This window comes from Mustela nivalis, assembly GCF_964662115.1.
Source record: "Mustela nivalis genome assembly, chromosome: 12".
Classification (NCBI taxonomy): Eukaryota; Metazoa; Chordata; class Mammalia; order Carnivora; family Mustelidae; genus Mustela; species Mustela nivalis.
This window is the reverse complement of record NC_139031.1, coordinates 2,879,267-2,891,692: the sequence shown is the minus strand read 5'-3', so window position 1 is coordinate 2,891,692 and position 12,426 is coordinate 2,879,267. Positions and strand designations below refer to the sequence as shown.

General features: G+C 56.1%; 1 protein-coding gene across 13 annotated transcripts in view; it reads right to left on the bottom strand.

Moving 5' to 3' along the window:
- PAXIP1 (PAX interacting protein 1) overlaps window positions 1-12,131 on the bottom strand; it is a 47,439-nt gene extending 35,308 nt beyond the window's left edge. For 2 of the 13 annotated variants that reach the window (XM_082692915.1, XM_082692916.1), the window contains exons 1-5: window positions 9,375-9,648; window positions 8,535-9,071; window positions 8,277-8,411; window positions 3,892-3,935; window positions 1,609-1,672 (exon numbers count right to left, since the gene is read on the bottom strand). In XM_082692915.1, the coding sequence (XP_082549041.1) occupies window positions 1,609-1,672; window positions 3,892-3,935; window positions 8,277-8,411; window positions 8,535-8,537 (246 nt within the window). In that variant the 5' untranslated portion in view covers window positions 8,538-9,071; window positions 9,375-9,648. Of the gene's footprint in view, window positions 1-1,608; window positions 2,435-3,891; window positions 3,936-8,276; window positions 8,412-8,534; window positions 9,649-11,922 lie in introns of those variants that run through there. The other 11 variants (XM_082692918.1, XM_082692909.1, XM_082692908.1 and 8 more) reach the window with 10 other exon arrangements.
- Window positions 12,132-12,426: the final 295 nt, after the last annotated feature.

Genomic DNA, 12,426 nt, shown 5'->3' with positions numbered 1-12,426 from the left:
TCTTTAAAAGGTTTTCATTTTGGCCAACTTCAAAGACCATTATGGTCATATACATTTATAGCACAGATGTGAAAAACACTGAAAAATACAAGTATCGACAAAATTCCTGTTCTTAAGAGAAAAGAGGAAAAAAAGCCAAGATTTCAAGGATTCCTATTAAAAGAATGTAGCAAAAACAATAAAATTTGTAATTCTAAAGAACATCAGGAATTTACAAGAGATACAAATAACAACCAAGCAGCCCTCCCTGAACCTGGCTACTGCATGGCCAGGGCAAGGCGTAACAGAGACAGGGCGGCCACTGGCACGAGAGGGTCACCCGGCTTCAGGACTCCGCGTGGCAGGGACAGGACTCCTAGCTCACCGAACACCTCTGACAGGTCCTTTCCTCAAGGCTGCCACAGGGATGAGGCCATGCTGCTCCTCACCAGGGTCACGGTGGGAGCGGGTCTGCAAGGCAGCACTGCGCACACCCCCTCCCTGTGGCCAAACACACTGCCCCTGCAATTCCCCAGCGAGCTCCCACAGCGCCGGCCGGGCTGGTCTCGGCGGCTTCTGACAGTTTGGGGGTTTTCCAGCAGGTGGTGCAAGAGACAGAATACGATTCGAAAATACTGAATATTCACTTCCCGCTTTCCAATTCCCACTGCTGGCGTTTGGTCCCTCTTTTCAGATACTTCTCTCTGTCACTTGGTCACCAAGTAAAACACACACTCTTAAGGCCTCCCCTGCCCCCACTGAAAGCCTTTCCCTTCTCCTCTGTTTCCATAAACCCTAATTCGAACCTGGCTCCGTAGTTAGGCTGCCGTGTAAGTGCACGGAACAGGTTTCTGAGCCATTTCCAAACACAGGATGACCTCAACTTTCCCCCAGGTTCACCCCAGCCTACGTAGCGCTCTGCTGAACACCTTCACCCATCCATCTGCCCTCACCGCTACCAGTTCAGGACAAAATTCTAAACCTCAGCGACCTGCAGGGGAAACTAACTGGAGTATTTTAGGGCTCCTGACTGAAAAACATCTGTGGAAAACGGCCACACGGACGTGCACTTGCCCGCAGGGAGGGGAGCCCGTCTGCGGGAATGTGGCCCCGGACGCTGGTCACAAGCTGGAGCGTGGACAGTTTCACCTCGGTGCTAGGAAGATGCTCACGTCGTGGGTAATACAGTGTGTCGAATGTTCTGCCACACTCGTTACTTGTAATTCCTCTTATAAAAAGTTGTGAGTTCATTTCTCTGTCTTATCTACTGAGGTTTTATTTTTCTTATTGATCTAAATTGAGCCCTTTACTAAAAAAGTTCTTTGCCTTTATGACTGAGTTTTTCTTGTCAACTTAAATAATTTCATTCTCCCTAGTTTGTCATATTCAAATTCTGTATCTTTGTAATTCTTCGGATTAGAAAGACCATTTTTACCCATTAAAACTTCGTATCTTAAAGACCAAGCATAAATACTTAAATAACTGTAAGTGGGTCATAAGGTTACACCCAATACGTAGTTTAGCAAAGAGCTTCTTTAAAACTGGCTCAGCAACAGGCCGAAATCAAATCGTACACAAACTCAGGACTGTTACATGGGAATAACACGAGACAGCTGTAGCCACACTTACCTGGGAGAGGCAGGCAGTGATTCCAAAAAAAATCTGACAGGACTCTGGAGAAAAACCATTTACTCTGTTTGATAGTTATTAAGATTCCAATGAAATGAGATTAGTGCACACTGCATCCTGCTCAGACGTCCGATCTGCCCCACGCCCGCCCTCCCACCGCATCCGTATAGGAGAGAGACTCGGGCTGTCGAAGAGCAAGACAGGCAGAGGAGAAGGCGCGGCTGGGGGACCGGAGGGGCAGGGCGGCTGAGGGAAGCAGCGTCAGATCCGGCGTCACCGGGGACACCGTCCATCCCGTGGGGACAGCACGCTCGCAGGGAGAACCTCTGCCCTGAGAGCCAGCTCACCCCCCACCACACCGACACACACACACACACGCGGCACGGCCACTGTCGTAAAGGCAGACGCAGTCCGGGGTCTGTTTCAGAAGGACGGGCCGCTGGAACTTGCGCCGGATGCCGGAGAGCCGCCCACAAAGGAACGTGAGTTCCCGTCTTAGCACCACCACTAACTTCACGCACTTGGGCCCAAGCAGCTCTGAACTTCATTCAGTTTTCCCTTTGTGAAAATAAGAGTCAAAGATATCCTTATCCCTCCTGGTTCTACAGCTCTGAGTTTTAAAATTCATTCGCGATTAAAATTCACTCAGAAGAGCTTCCTGCGTGCCAGACGCGGAGCGCCCGGCCGGACGCCGCCGCGGCCCCTGGGTGTCTGCGCGCTGCGGTCTACTCAAAGCGCACACGACGACGGAAGAATCTGGAGTGTCTACCATTCGAAATGGGTTAGAGCATTACTTTGTTCTTCCTACAGGAGAAGAGTGTACCCACTGAGATCAGTGAATTAAGAAAAACCGATCAGACTGAAAACTCCGCCCCCGTCTCCTCCAGAGCCCCGCGGAGAAGCCGGAGTGGGAGCGGAGCCCGTCTGACCGCGCTGCACCCTGCGGCCCCTGACATCGGGCCCTCAGCCCCACTATCCATGATCGCTTCCAACCTCCTACCCTCGCGTCAAGGATTTCCTCCTGCCAAAGACTTGGGGGAACACGGACAAAGGCAGATCCAGTGCCGCCCAACGGTCTGCAGGCTTCCCCTACCGCCCCTTCCAGCGGCTCTGGAACAGGCCAGTAAGAACTCCAGGGGAATGACGGCTTCTGAAGATCCTGACCCTGACCCAGGATGCAGGGCAGGAAGAACTAACCTGTCATTCAAAATCACCCCTCCCTCTCCCAGGCCCCGCCGCCCCCGTGCTTATAAACACTACACCAACTCGCAAGAAACCAGAAGAGAAAAACAGAAATGGATTTCCCTTAACTCGAGGATTCTAGGAATCCTAGAACTTTTGAGCTGGAGATGCTGGAGTCCGGCACATCCCCCGCGAACTGCTTACTAAGGGATGTTTCTGCTTATTTGACGTCACCCATAAATGTTTAACATAAAAAGATTCCCTCCATCTACATAAGTTCAGTAAGTAAAGATGCACTCACGGAACCGCCCGGCAGAGCTGCAGAACAGCACCGGAGAAGGCCGGCAGCCCTGCCCGAGTCCGCAATTTTCACATCACGGGGTGCTACCAGGTGCCTCCACCAGCACGGCCCGCCTGCCGGGACTGTCCATGCAGCCCCACGTGGCCAGAGGGCGACAGAAGCCATGTGGCGCAGGACGCGGACAGTAGCCCGACGTCTCCCATAGGCGGGGAGGAAGGGGCTCTGGAGCCGGACTCAAGAAATGAGGCAAGGGACACCGGCATGGAGGCAGCTCCTCGAAGCAACGAGAGCTTCGTGACCTCTAGTCTTCGTACCCAGCCCGCAGCAGGTGTCAACACGTGTCTTCAATAAACCTTTTACCCAGTGTCATCAAAAAGAACAGCAATCCCCGGAACTAGAAGTGCTCTGCTATTGTCTTCCCCATCTATCCTTCCAATAACTCATGACCGGGTTCAGGCAGACTTGCACTCTGATCAGTATTCCACCTAACGAGACGTCACAAAGACGGGCTGTTCCAGAGACAAGAAAACTGAGGTCCAGAGAAGCAGACTGCCGGAGATCAGAAAGCCCAGTCCCAGAATGAAAGCGCCCCCAGGTTCCAGCCCAGAGATACTCCCCCAGAGCTGGTGCCCCTCCCTCCAGAGGTGATGAAAAGCACCGGGTGCATAAAACCCGATGCAGAATGGAAAACAGGAGGGACAGAGAACGCACACACACCAACTGCCCTAACTAAGGAACCCACCGGGTTCCCACGTCAGTCTTAAACCCAGATTCCCTCCTCCCTTCCCCAAAAAGGATACGGCAGAAGAGCTCCACACTGAACGGACAGAATCACCCAGGACGGCTGAAAAAGAAAACATGAACTCAAGTCAAAAAATATTTTCAATTTATCATCAAAATGACATGATTTTCATCAGCACTGCTCCTAGAAATTAAAAGCTGTTATAACAACTATAAAGCACCTAGGTCACGAGCATTCCAGTAAAAAATATCAAAGATTAGTCATTAATGCCTGAGGTGAAAAGCTGAATTAGAGAATGAAGCACTGCCAGATATTTTAACAATTTTTAGAGAAATTTAAATTCAAGGCATACACATTTACTACTGCGTCCTAAGTGTCTAGGCCAGCCGGAAACTGCCCTCACAACTGAAGGACAGGGACCTGACAGCCACCCCACCCCCTCCCCGTGCTGGTACATCGGCCGCTCCCCGGTTCCCACCTTCAATCCTAAATCCAAGTGTAAATTCACGAGTGTTTTCAGTAAATTCCTACAGATACTACATTTGCAAACCATGAAAAGTCTCTGGTCATTTTTTACAACTTTCAAAATTCAGATTATAAAACCTTAGCTTATTACTACCTTTTGGGCTAATTTATATTTTTTTTAAAATTTACCTTACATTTCTACATTTAAGTTACATTAAACTATGTAACACCCCATTCAGCCGGCTGAAAAGTCCAGAAACTTCCACCCGCTGAAATGTACATGCGTATGTTTTATTCACGCACCAATCTATTCACCCAGCACTCGTCGAGAACCTGCTCTGTGCCGAGGGTGCGAGCGCCGCGGACAGAACCGGGAAGGGAGGCACGTGCTCCCCGCTCTCCGGCACCTCGTGCGTGCCCCAGCCTCAGGAGGTCCCCCCCTCCGCCTTCCAGCCTGGTCATGCAGACTCAAAAGGACTTCAGAGAGCCAGGTCCCCGTCCACAGAGTTCCAGCCTCCGTTTAGAACAGCGCGCCTTCTGTGAAAGGGTGTGGGAATACTGGGTATTTTAAGAAAGAAAATGAAGACTGGCGGCACTTGGGACGGTTCTCGCACGACGACTGGGGGCTTCGGCTGAGCACACTCGTGTGCGATCAGGTACGCTGCGCTGGAAGCCAGCACTTCACGTTTCTGACTACGCTTCAGGCCAGTGTGTCTTTGCATTTTCTGATAATCCAGGGCAAGCTTCAGGGAAGTTGAAGGGGGCTGGCCGGCATCAGGAACCGCTACTGGCTCTGACTCTTGTACAATCAACGTCATGCCACAGGCCGAGCTTTCTCCTCTGCAGTGATGCCCAGAGCCCCGTGGAGACCTTGGTGGCGTGGCTTAGCACCAGGCTGCTTTCCAGAAACCAGCCTTTCTACTTATCCCCTCGCCTAGAGTGCAGGGGGAATTTCAGAGCCTGGGATGACGCACTGGGATAGGGTTTGGGCAGGTGAAGGTGGGACTTTTCTTGAAGGCCCTGGGAGAGGTGACTTTGAATGGAGGAATGTGACCACAGAAGGAAACAGACACTGGAAAGCCACCCGTTCCGACCCAGCAGACACCCTGGAAGTGTCCCTTTGGGAACTTGGGAGAGGTGGCAAGTATATAGGCCTGTTTAAGGATTCAGGGCTAGTCATGATGTCCACGCACAGCAGACCCGCGCTCGGACCCTCATTCAGGGGGCTCTAGGCAAAATAACCCCAAGTCGGTAGGAAACACCAACAATAACAGAGCAGATATGGACAACTAGAAATGCAGAGTAACGAGGAGCTATTTATCCCAAAGGCCAACAAATATATACATGTATATATTGTATATATACAAATACACCCACCGTAAATTGCCATAATTAACACGTCCAATGATGCCCTACAGTCACTGAGAAAAATATTTCCATTAAAAAAATTATTCTGGGGACGCCTGGGTGGCTCAGTGGGTTAAGCAGCTGCCTTCGGCTCAGGTCATGATCCCAGCGTCTTGGGATCGAGTCCCACATCAGGCTCCTTGCTCCGTGGGGAGCCTGCTTCTCCCTCTGACTCTGCCTTCCACTCTGTCTGCCTGTGCTCGCTCTCACTCGCTCTCTCTCTGACAAATAAATAAATAAAATCTTAAAAAAAAAAAAATTATTCTGTAAGTTCGGGTGCCTGAAGACACAAGTTTTAAACATCTACATGATTCAAATACATAAATAACAGGCCATCACCATGCATTAGGAGGCCTTATTTTTAAAACGCATTCGTCAAATTAGTAAGCTAAAGGCCAAGGGATCTGCCTCCATCCGCTGAACTCAGACGAAGAGTCTGACGGTCTAGCAGCATCGTCTGGGGGTGCACACAAAATGCCGGGTCAGCTCTGACAAATCCACCCTCCTGGCATGTAGCGCTGTAGGCCCCAGACAGGACAGGCCCTGCCACAAATCCCGAGCAGCCTGGAGCTGGGAGGTGGACGCGAGGAGTGTGCCCGGGGCCTCGTTTCAAGCTACCGCAGCCAGAGCGAAAGTGCGGGATGGGGGCCTATGAAGCGAGATTGGCGAAATGGTGATAATTACAGGAGCTGGGTAATGGGTATTTTATGCAGCCTTATTACAGCCTGACTTTTCCAGAAATGCAACATGTGAAGAGAAGAAGACTGCTGTTCGAGCTCAGCCTTCTAGCCAGGGCTGATCACCCTTCTGAAATGCTACCTCCCAGCCGGCGACCCCACCCGCGAGCTCTGGGGACGGGCCCACATCTGCGGCAGTGACTGTACGCGGGACCAGTCCCAGCAGCTCACCTCCTGGCCCCATCTTCCACGGACCTGTGCCCAAGGAGCGACACACTGAAATATACATTATTTATTTTCTTTTGTTTCTCCTTTGCGTTCCAGTTTGGGGAACTTATACATAACACGTACATCCGGGTTTTAAATTACGGGACGTTCTCTCACATATAAATAAAGCGATACTCTGACATATGAAGGAATCTGACATATACATAAAAGGATATTACAAAGCGCTTGCTGCAAAAACGAGATTCAAGAACCACTGCTCTAAATGGTCTGCAGCAGCCACCTGAGTGCGAAGGTTGGATGCTGAGGCTGCCCCTTTTAAGCTCGCTGTCCGACTGCACGATCCAGGTGAAGTCACCGTCATGAGACAAAGGGCTCCAGGCTGCTGAGGGAGTGGAGATCCGGTCCCCACAGCTAAGGATGAATGGAAGCAAACCAGAGACCAAAGCAGGGTCCCAGGGGCGGAAGTGCACGTGTCACAAGGCTCTCTCGCCAAGTGGAGTCCGGTGAAGCAAGCGGCAGCCCTGCTGGTGTTCGGGCTGCACGAAGGAACTGGTCGTGGCGAAACAAGGAGTCTAGGGCAGGATGGTGACCACCGCATGTCATTGCTGCACATTAAGTCACTCTGAATAACACAGCTGTCCCCTAGAGAGTGTGGTTTCTGAGAATCTTCTCATGAGACAAATCAGCATTCAGGTTTATTTTCAAAAATCAGGTTCCTAAGCCCGCAAGGCGGTTTCAGACCCTGGGTACTGACGAGCTGCAGATTTCCCAGGGCCAGCCAGCTTCTTGGCACCCCAGCCTAACTTACTGGCTCTCTTCCTAACTCCTAGCCTCTCCTGTTATTAAACCATGATAATTCTCATACTGATTTTTAGGCAGAGTATTTGACAGCATAAAGTGGTAGTGGAACTGAACTGTTTTAAAACAAACATGTTAACACCTAGAATCAGAAAAAAATTGAAGGACCAAAACTACAAAATCACATCTCAAAGCATGCATTTAACAGCAGTCAACTCAACCACGAGGAGCAAGAGAACAGTATAGAGGGTGCAGACCAACAAACTCCAAACAAGCCACCCACCAGCTAAGGCCCCCACTTTCTAGAACACACCACCCAGAGTCAGCTTGACAGCAGTTCCCATGATGACCACCTGGTGGACAGAGGGACCAACGGTCATCACGACGCTGTCGGAGCAGTTAAACAGCGCAGCAAATGGGGGGCAGGACTTCCTCCAACATGTGCAGCTGGAAATTCAGACCACTTGCCACAGCAGGGATGGAAAGTGGTCCCTGGAGGAGTCATGTCCTGACAGGAGTGAGCACAATTTCTCATGGGTCCCCAGTGCCCACCGCTGTAGGCTGACACACCCATTTCCAGGACGCGTCCCTGACGTAAAGAGCTCCGGGCAGGAAACTAGGGCCACACCACAGCAGGTGCTGAGCGGACCGATCAGTCACCTGTGACGGACAGAAACCTGGCCACGGCAGGATCCCACGCAACGGGCCTTATGCTGCCGTAGGCTACCGCCGTGCGGGAAGAGCTCTGTCCACCGGCAGCTTCCTACACGAAGCGGACTTGGGCAAACGCTCGGAGTCCCAGTGAGACTTTGCATTGCCTTCAGGACACATAATGAAGCGTATGAAGTTAATGAGACTTACTACTGACCTTAACTACAGGTAAATCAAAGACTTCCCGAGCTTCTCCAACCTCAGGATTGTCCCCGTCTTCAGAAATTATGTGGGAGGCTAGTGCGTTGTAGGACACTTCCTTAGCTTTCCCAGCTTTGAGGAGCTGGATGACCTTCAAAAAACCACACAAATTAAAATGAAAAACACTGCATTTCATTCTTGATTTACACAAACTGTTGTGAGCGATGAAAATTCCAACAGAAACACACCACGTTCACCACACAGAATTCCTAGCCATTTACTCGAGTCACGTGCCATCAGACATCTGATGACAGTAGGAAGCAGCAGACCCTGATCCGCTGACCCAGGAAGCCTGCAGGCTGTGAGCCCGGGGCTAGGTAGTGTCTCGGTCTTGAAAACAGAAGGTCTGTCAGACAACACTTCAGAGCTGAGACGAGGCATCCAGGGTCAAACGTCAAGGCTTAGGGACAGGTAGCTTCACCACACACGGGAAGGTTTCCAGAAGAGGAGCTACACGAGCAGAATCTTGACAAACTTAAGGAGTTAGCGAGACCAAAACGCATGCGCTCTTGGAGGGAGAAGAGCCTTCACACGCTGGACACGTGCCCCTTCAGACTGTCACGTGCTTCACGAAACTGTCTGCATTTTACTCTCACACAGAAATGTCTTCTGGAGCGACACAAGGGCTTTTGCTGGGAAACGGCACGACCAGATTTTACCGAAGACTGTGGCCAGTGTAAGAACGGACTGAGTCCGCGACAACTGCAGCCGCCCGGGGGGAAAGCAGCAGCAACTGACCCGAGGACTGTCCCTAGGGAAAGAGGGAAGCGAGAATGCAGGAGACCCGGTGCCTGGGAGGGGGCAGGAGCAGGAGAGAAAGTGCTGGGGACACAGCAGCAGCACGCACGGAGGAGGAGCTGGTGAGTGCGAGGCGCGAGCAAGAGAACTTCTTCACCGCGGAGCACAGCCTTCCACGCCGGCTGGAAGGTCTAGGAAATGACATCAGTGGGACCTGGAAGCCGTGGGTCCCCACCAGCGGGGAGCCGATGGGGGCCAAAGCTCTGAGAGTGAGGTCCCCAGGTGCAGAGCAGCAAGTGAACCGGAGGCTACTCACCTGCCAGAGACTTCAGGGACAGACGCGGGAGAAGGCAGAGCCGGAGGAGCCCGGCGTGCACCACGCATGCCGGTGACCTGATGCCCGCGCAGCGCGGCTTAGCCCCAAGTTGGTAAATTTTCTCAGAATACTTTATCGCGCATCCAGAGATGGCAACTAGAGCTACGCTAAGTATTTGTTCAATGAGTGAAAACAAAACAAAAACCAGTGGCTGTAGCCACAGGTCACCTCCAGGCACCGGCTCAGCCCGACCCGCAGGACACGGCACCCTCTCATCTGCTCGAGTCTGCATTTCCGACCCCAGCGCCTCTCCCAGGACTCTCGAGACCTCAGGCTCTCCCCGTCCACGCACGGGCAGCGGAGCTCCCGCGGGTCCTCACTCGCTCGCACGCACCCCGGCCACCTCTGCTTCCTCTTGCTGACAAACCGCGTGGAGCCGCAGACCAACCTGCCTTCCCTTCCTCACGGCCTCCTCACGCTGCACCACCGTCGCCGGCCCTTTCGGCAACTCTACTGCAGTACGGACTCTTCACGGACAGAAAGATGCCCAAACCGTCTCACACGACGGAGTGTGTCTTACTAGACTCAGCTCGTGTCGGGGCAGCAGGTGGGCTGCTTACCCTGGTCATCCCAGACACATGAACACCCCCGTTCCTCAGCGCACACGGTCCGCACAAAGCACATGGCCTCACCCTCCTCGGCTTCCACGTCCAGCTCCGCACCCCCCCCCCCCGCCCCCGGGAAGACGCCTCCTTTCAGAGAGCTCAGTGGTGCCACTTCCTCCACACCGCAGCGGGCAAGTCTGTCCTCGCCGCACCTCCCACGCTACGCCATGCCTCCAGGTGGGCTCCCCAGTCCTGGGCAATGAGGGGGCCTCCAGCAGAGCTATCACGTTCCGTTCACCTTCCGGTTACACGGCCACCAAGCCAGCCCCTTAACAGCTACGAGATGTTCAATGTACGTGAACGTTCAGAATCCGTATTTATAAGATGCAGGGAATCAACGTTCTGACTCTAAACCGTTTAGAAAATATACGGTTTCACATCGAAGTGGTTTGCCAAGGACATTTTAAGCACTTAGATTTGACTCATAGTTGAGCAAATATGGTTCCAATTCAACTTGTTCCAGGTTTTAAGTAACATTTGGTTCAAGTCCCTCCTAAGAGCCAAAGTCCTACAACGACACGGAGAGAGTAGGGAGGAGGAGGGGGCGGATGTTCGAGAAAGAGGAAAATGATCAATACTGGAAACAGCGGCCGTGATTCGGGCGCGCATCAGGGCCGCGCGGGGTGCAGCACCTGCGCCTTCAGATCCAAGGCTCAGTCTCACCCCATAGCCACAGCAGGAGGAGGATCCACCTCGGGGGTCGCGCACAGTAAGATGCCCGCAGACCAGCCTCTGGAAGGCCAAGACCCTCAGCGCCCGCAGCTCGTCCAGGCCAGCCCAGACCGCTGGAACCCGCCTCCACTCTGCGGACGGAGGCCCGGCCACCGGCTCCGCCTTCCCTGGCCTCCACGCTGGGCTCTCGGCGCTGAGACCCCCGGGTACCGGGAGCCGCACACCGTCCAGAGAAGGCGGCCCTGAGAGGATCCACCCCCAGACGTTCCCCGGGATTCGCTCCCGAGCGGCGAGCGCGACACAGGACGCCCAGCCGGACGGTTGCTGCGCCCAGAAGCGCACAACCTCCTGCGGCAGAGCCTGTTGGGCGCTGCCGGGGCTCCCGGGGCTCCCGTGACCGCCAAAGCCCGTCGGAAGATCGAAGACCGGGAGGGCCAGGAGGGCGCACGCGGCCGCACACCCGCGGCGGGGCACTGCGCCCCCGGCAGCCCGGACCGGTTCCTCGTGGAGCTCCAGCCCCTCACGCGTCCCTCCGGGAGCCCAGACACTCGGGGGGACAGCAGGGAGGGCGCTCCCCGGCCGCATCTGCCCCAGAGGCTCGGACGCCGCACCGCGCCGGGCGAGGCCGGCGACAACCCACGCTAGGCCCGGGCCCGGCCCCCCACGCCCTCCCTCCTCTCCGGTCGCAAAGTCGCCCCTCCACGCCGTGCCCTCCGGAGCCCGCGCCCCGGGTGCCGCCCCCGCGGACGGTGCCAGCAGAGCGCGACCCGATCTCCGACCCTCCCCTCCAGCTCCCCCACTCGCGGGTCCTGAAGACCACCGCCCGTCCGGCCCCCGGCCGCGGCCGCGCAGCCCACCCCCGCGGCCCCTCGCCCCGCCAGCTGCCCCCGCCCGCAGGTCCCCTGCGTCCCCTCCAGAAGGTGCGGCGGACCACGGCCAGGCCCGCGCCCGGGTCCCTCCCGCAAGTACGCCAGACCCCTCCCCCCCAGGTCGCCGGCCTCCCGCGCGCCGGGTCCCTCATCCCCGCCCCCCGCCCCCTCCGGCCACCGGCCTGCTCGGCGCCAGGTGGCCCGGCCTCCGCGCAGCCAGGCCGGCGGGGCCCGGGCGGCGGGGCCCGGACGTTGTGCGCCCGGGCGCGCGCCCGCGGCGGGAGCGGGTCCGGGTCGGGGACGCGGAGGGCTGCCGGCCGGCGGGCGGGGGCGGCGCGGTACCTGCGGGTCGATGTCGCCCACCGCGTAGTACTTGACCTCTCGGAACATCTCCTCGGGAACTTTGGGCGCCGGGTCCGACATGGTGGCGGCGGCCGGACGGCTCGGCGGCGGCTCCCGCCCCGCCCGGCGGGGCCCGCTCCCCAACGGCGCGGCCGGGGCCCGGTCCTGCGAGTCGGGCCCGCTCCCCCGCCCTCTGCGCCCCCGCCCGCGCCGAGCGGCCCAAGCGCGGGAGCCGCGCGCGCCCTGCGGGACGCACCATCCCGCCGGCCGCCGAGGGGGAGCGCCGAGGAGCCGGCGGCCGGGCGGCGCCGCCCCCGCTGCCGCCGCGGCTCGCGGCCCCGAGGGCAGGGGCAGCGCGCAGCCCGCTCCGCAGACCCGGGGCCCGTGGCCGCCGCCTCCGCGCGAGGGGGACCCCGGGGACGCGGAGAAACGAGCCCCCCCCTCGGTGCGGCCCGAGTGGGCCGGTCCCGGGAAAGAAGGGAACGCGGAGGCCCCGCCCGTCCG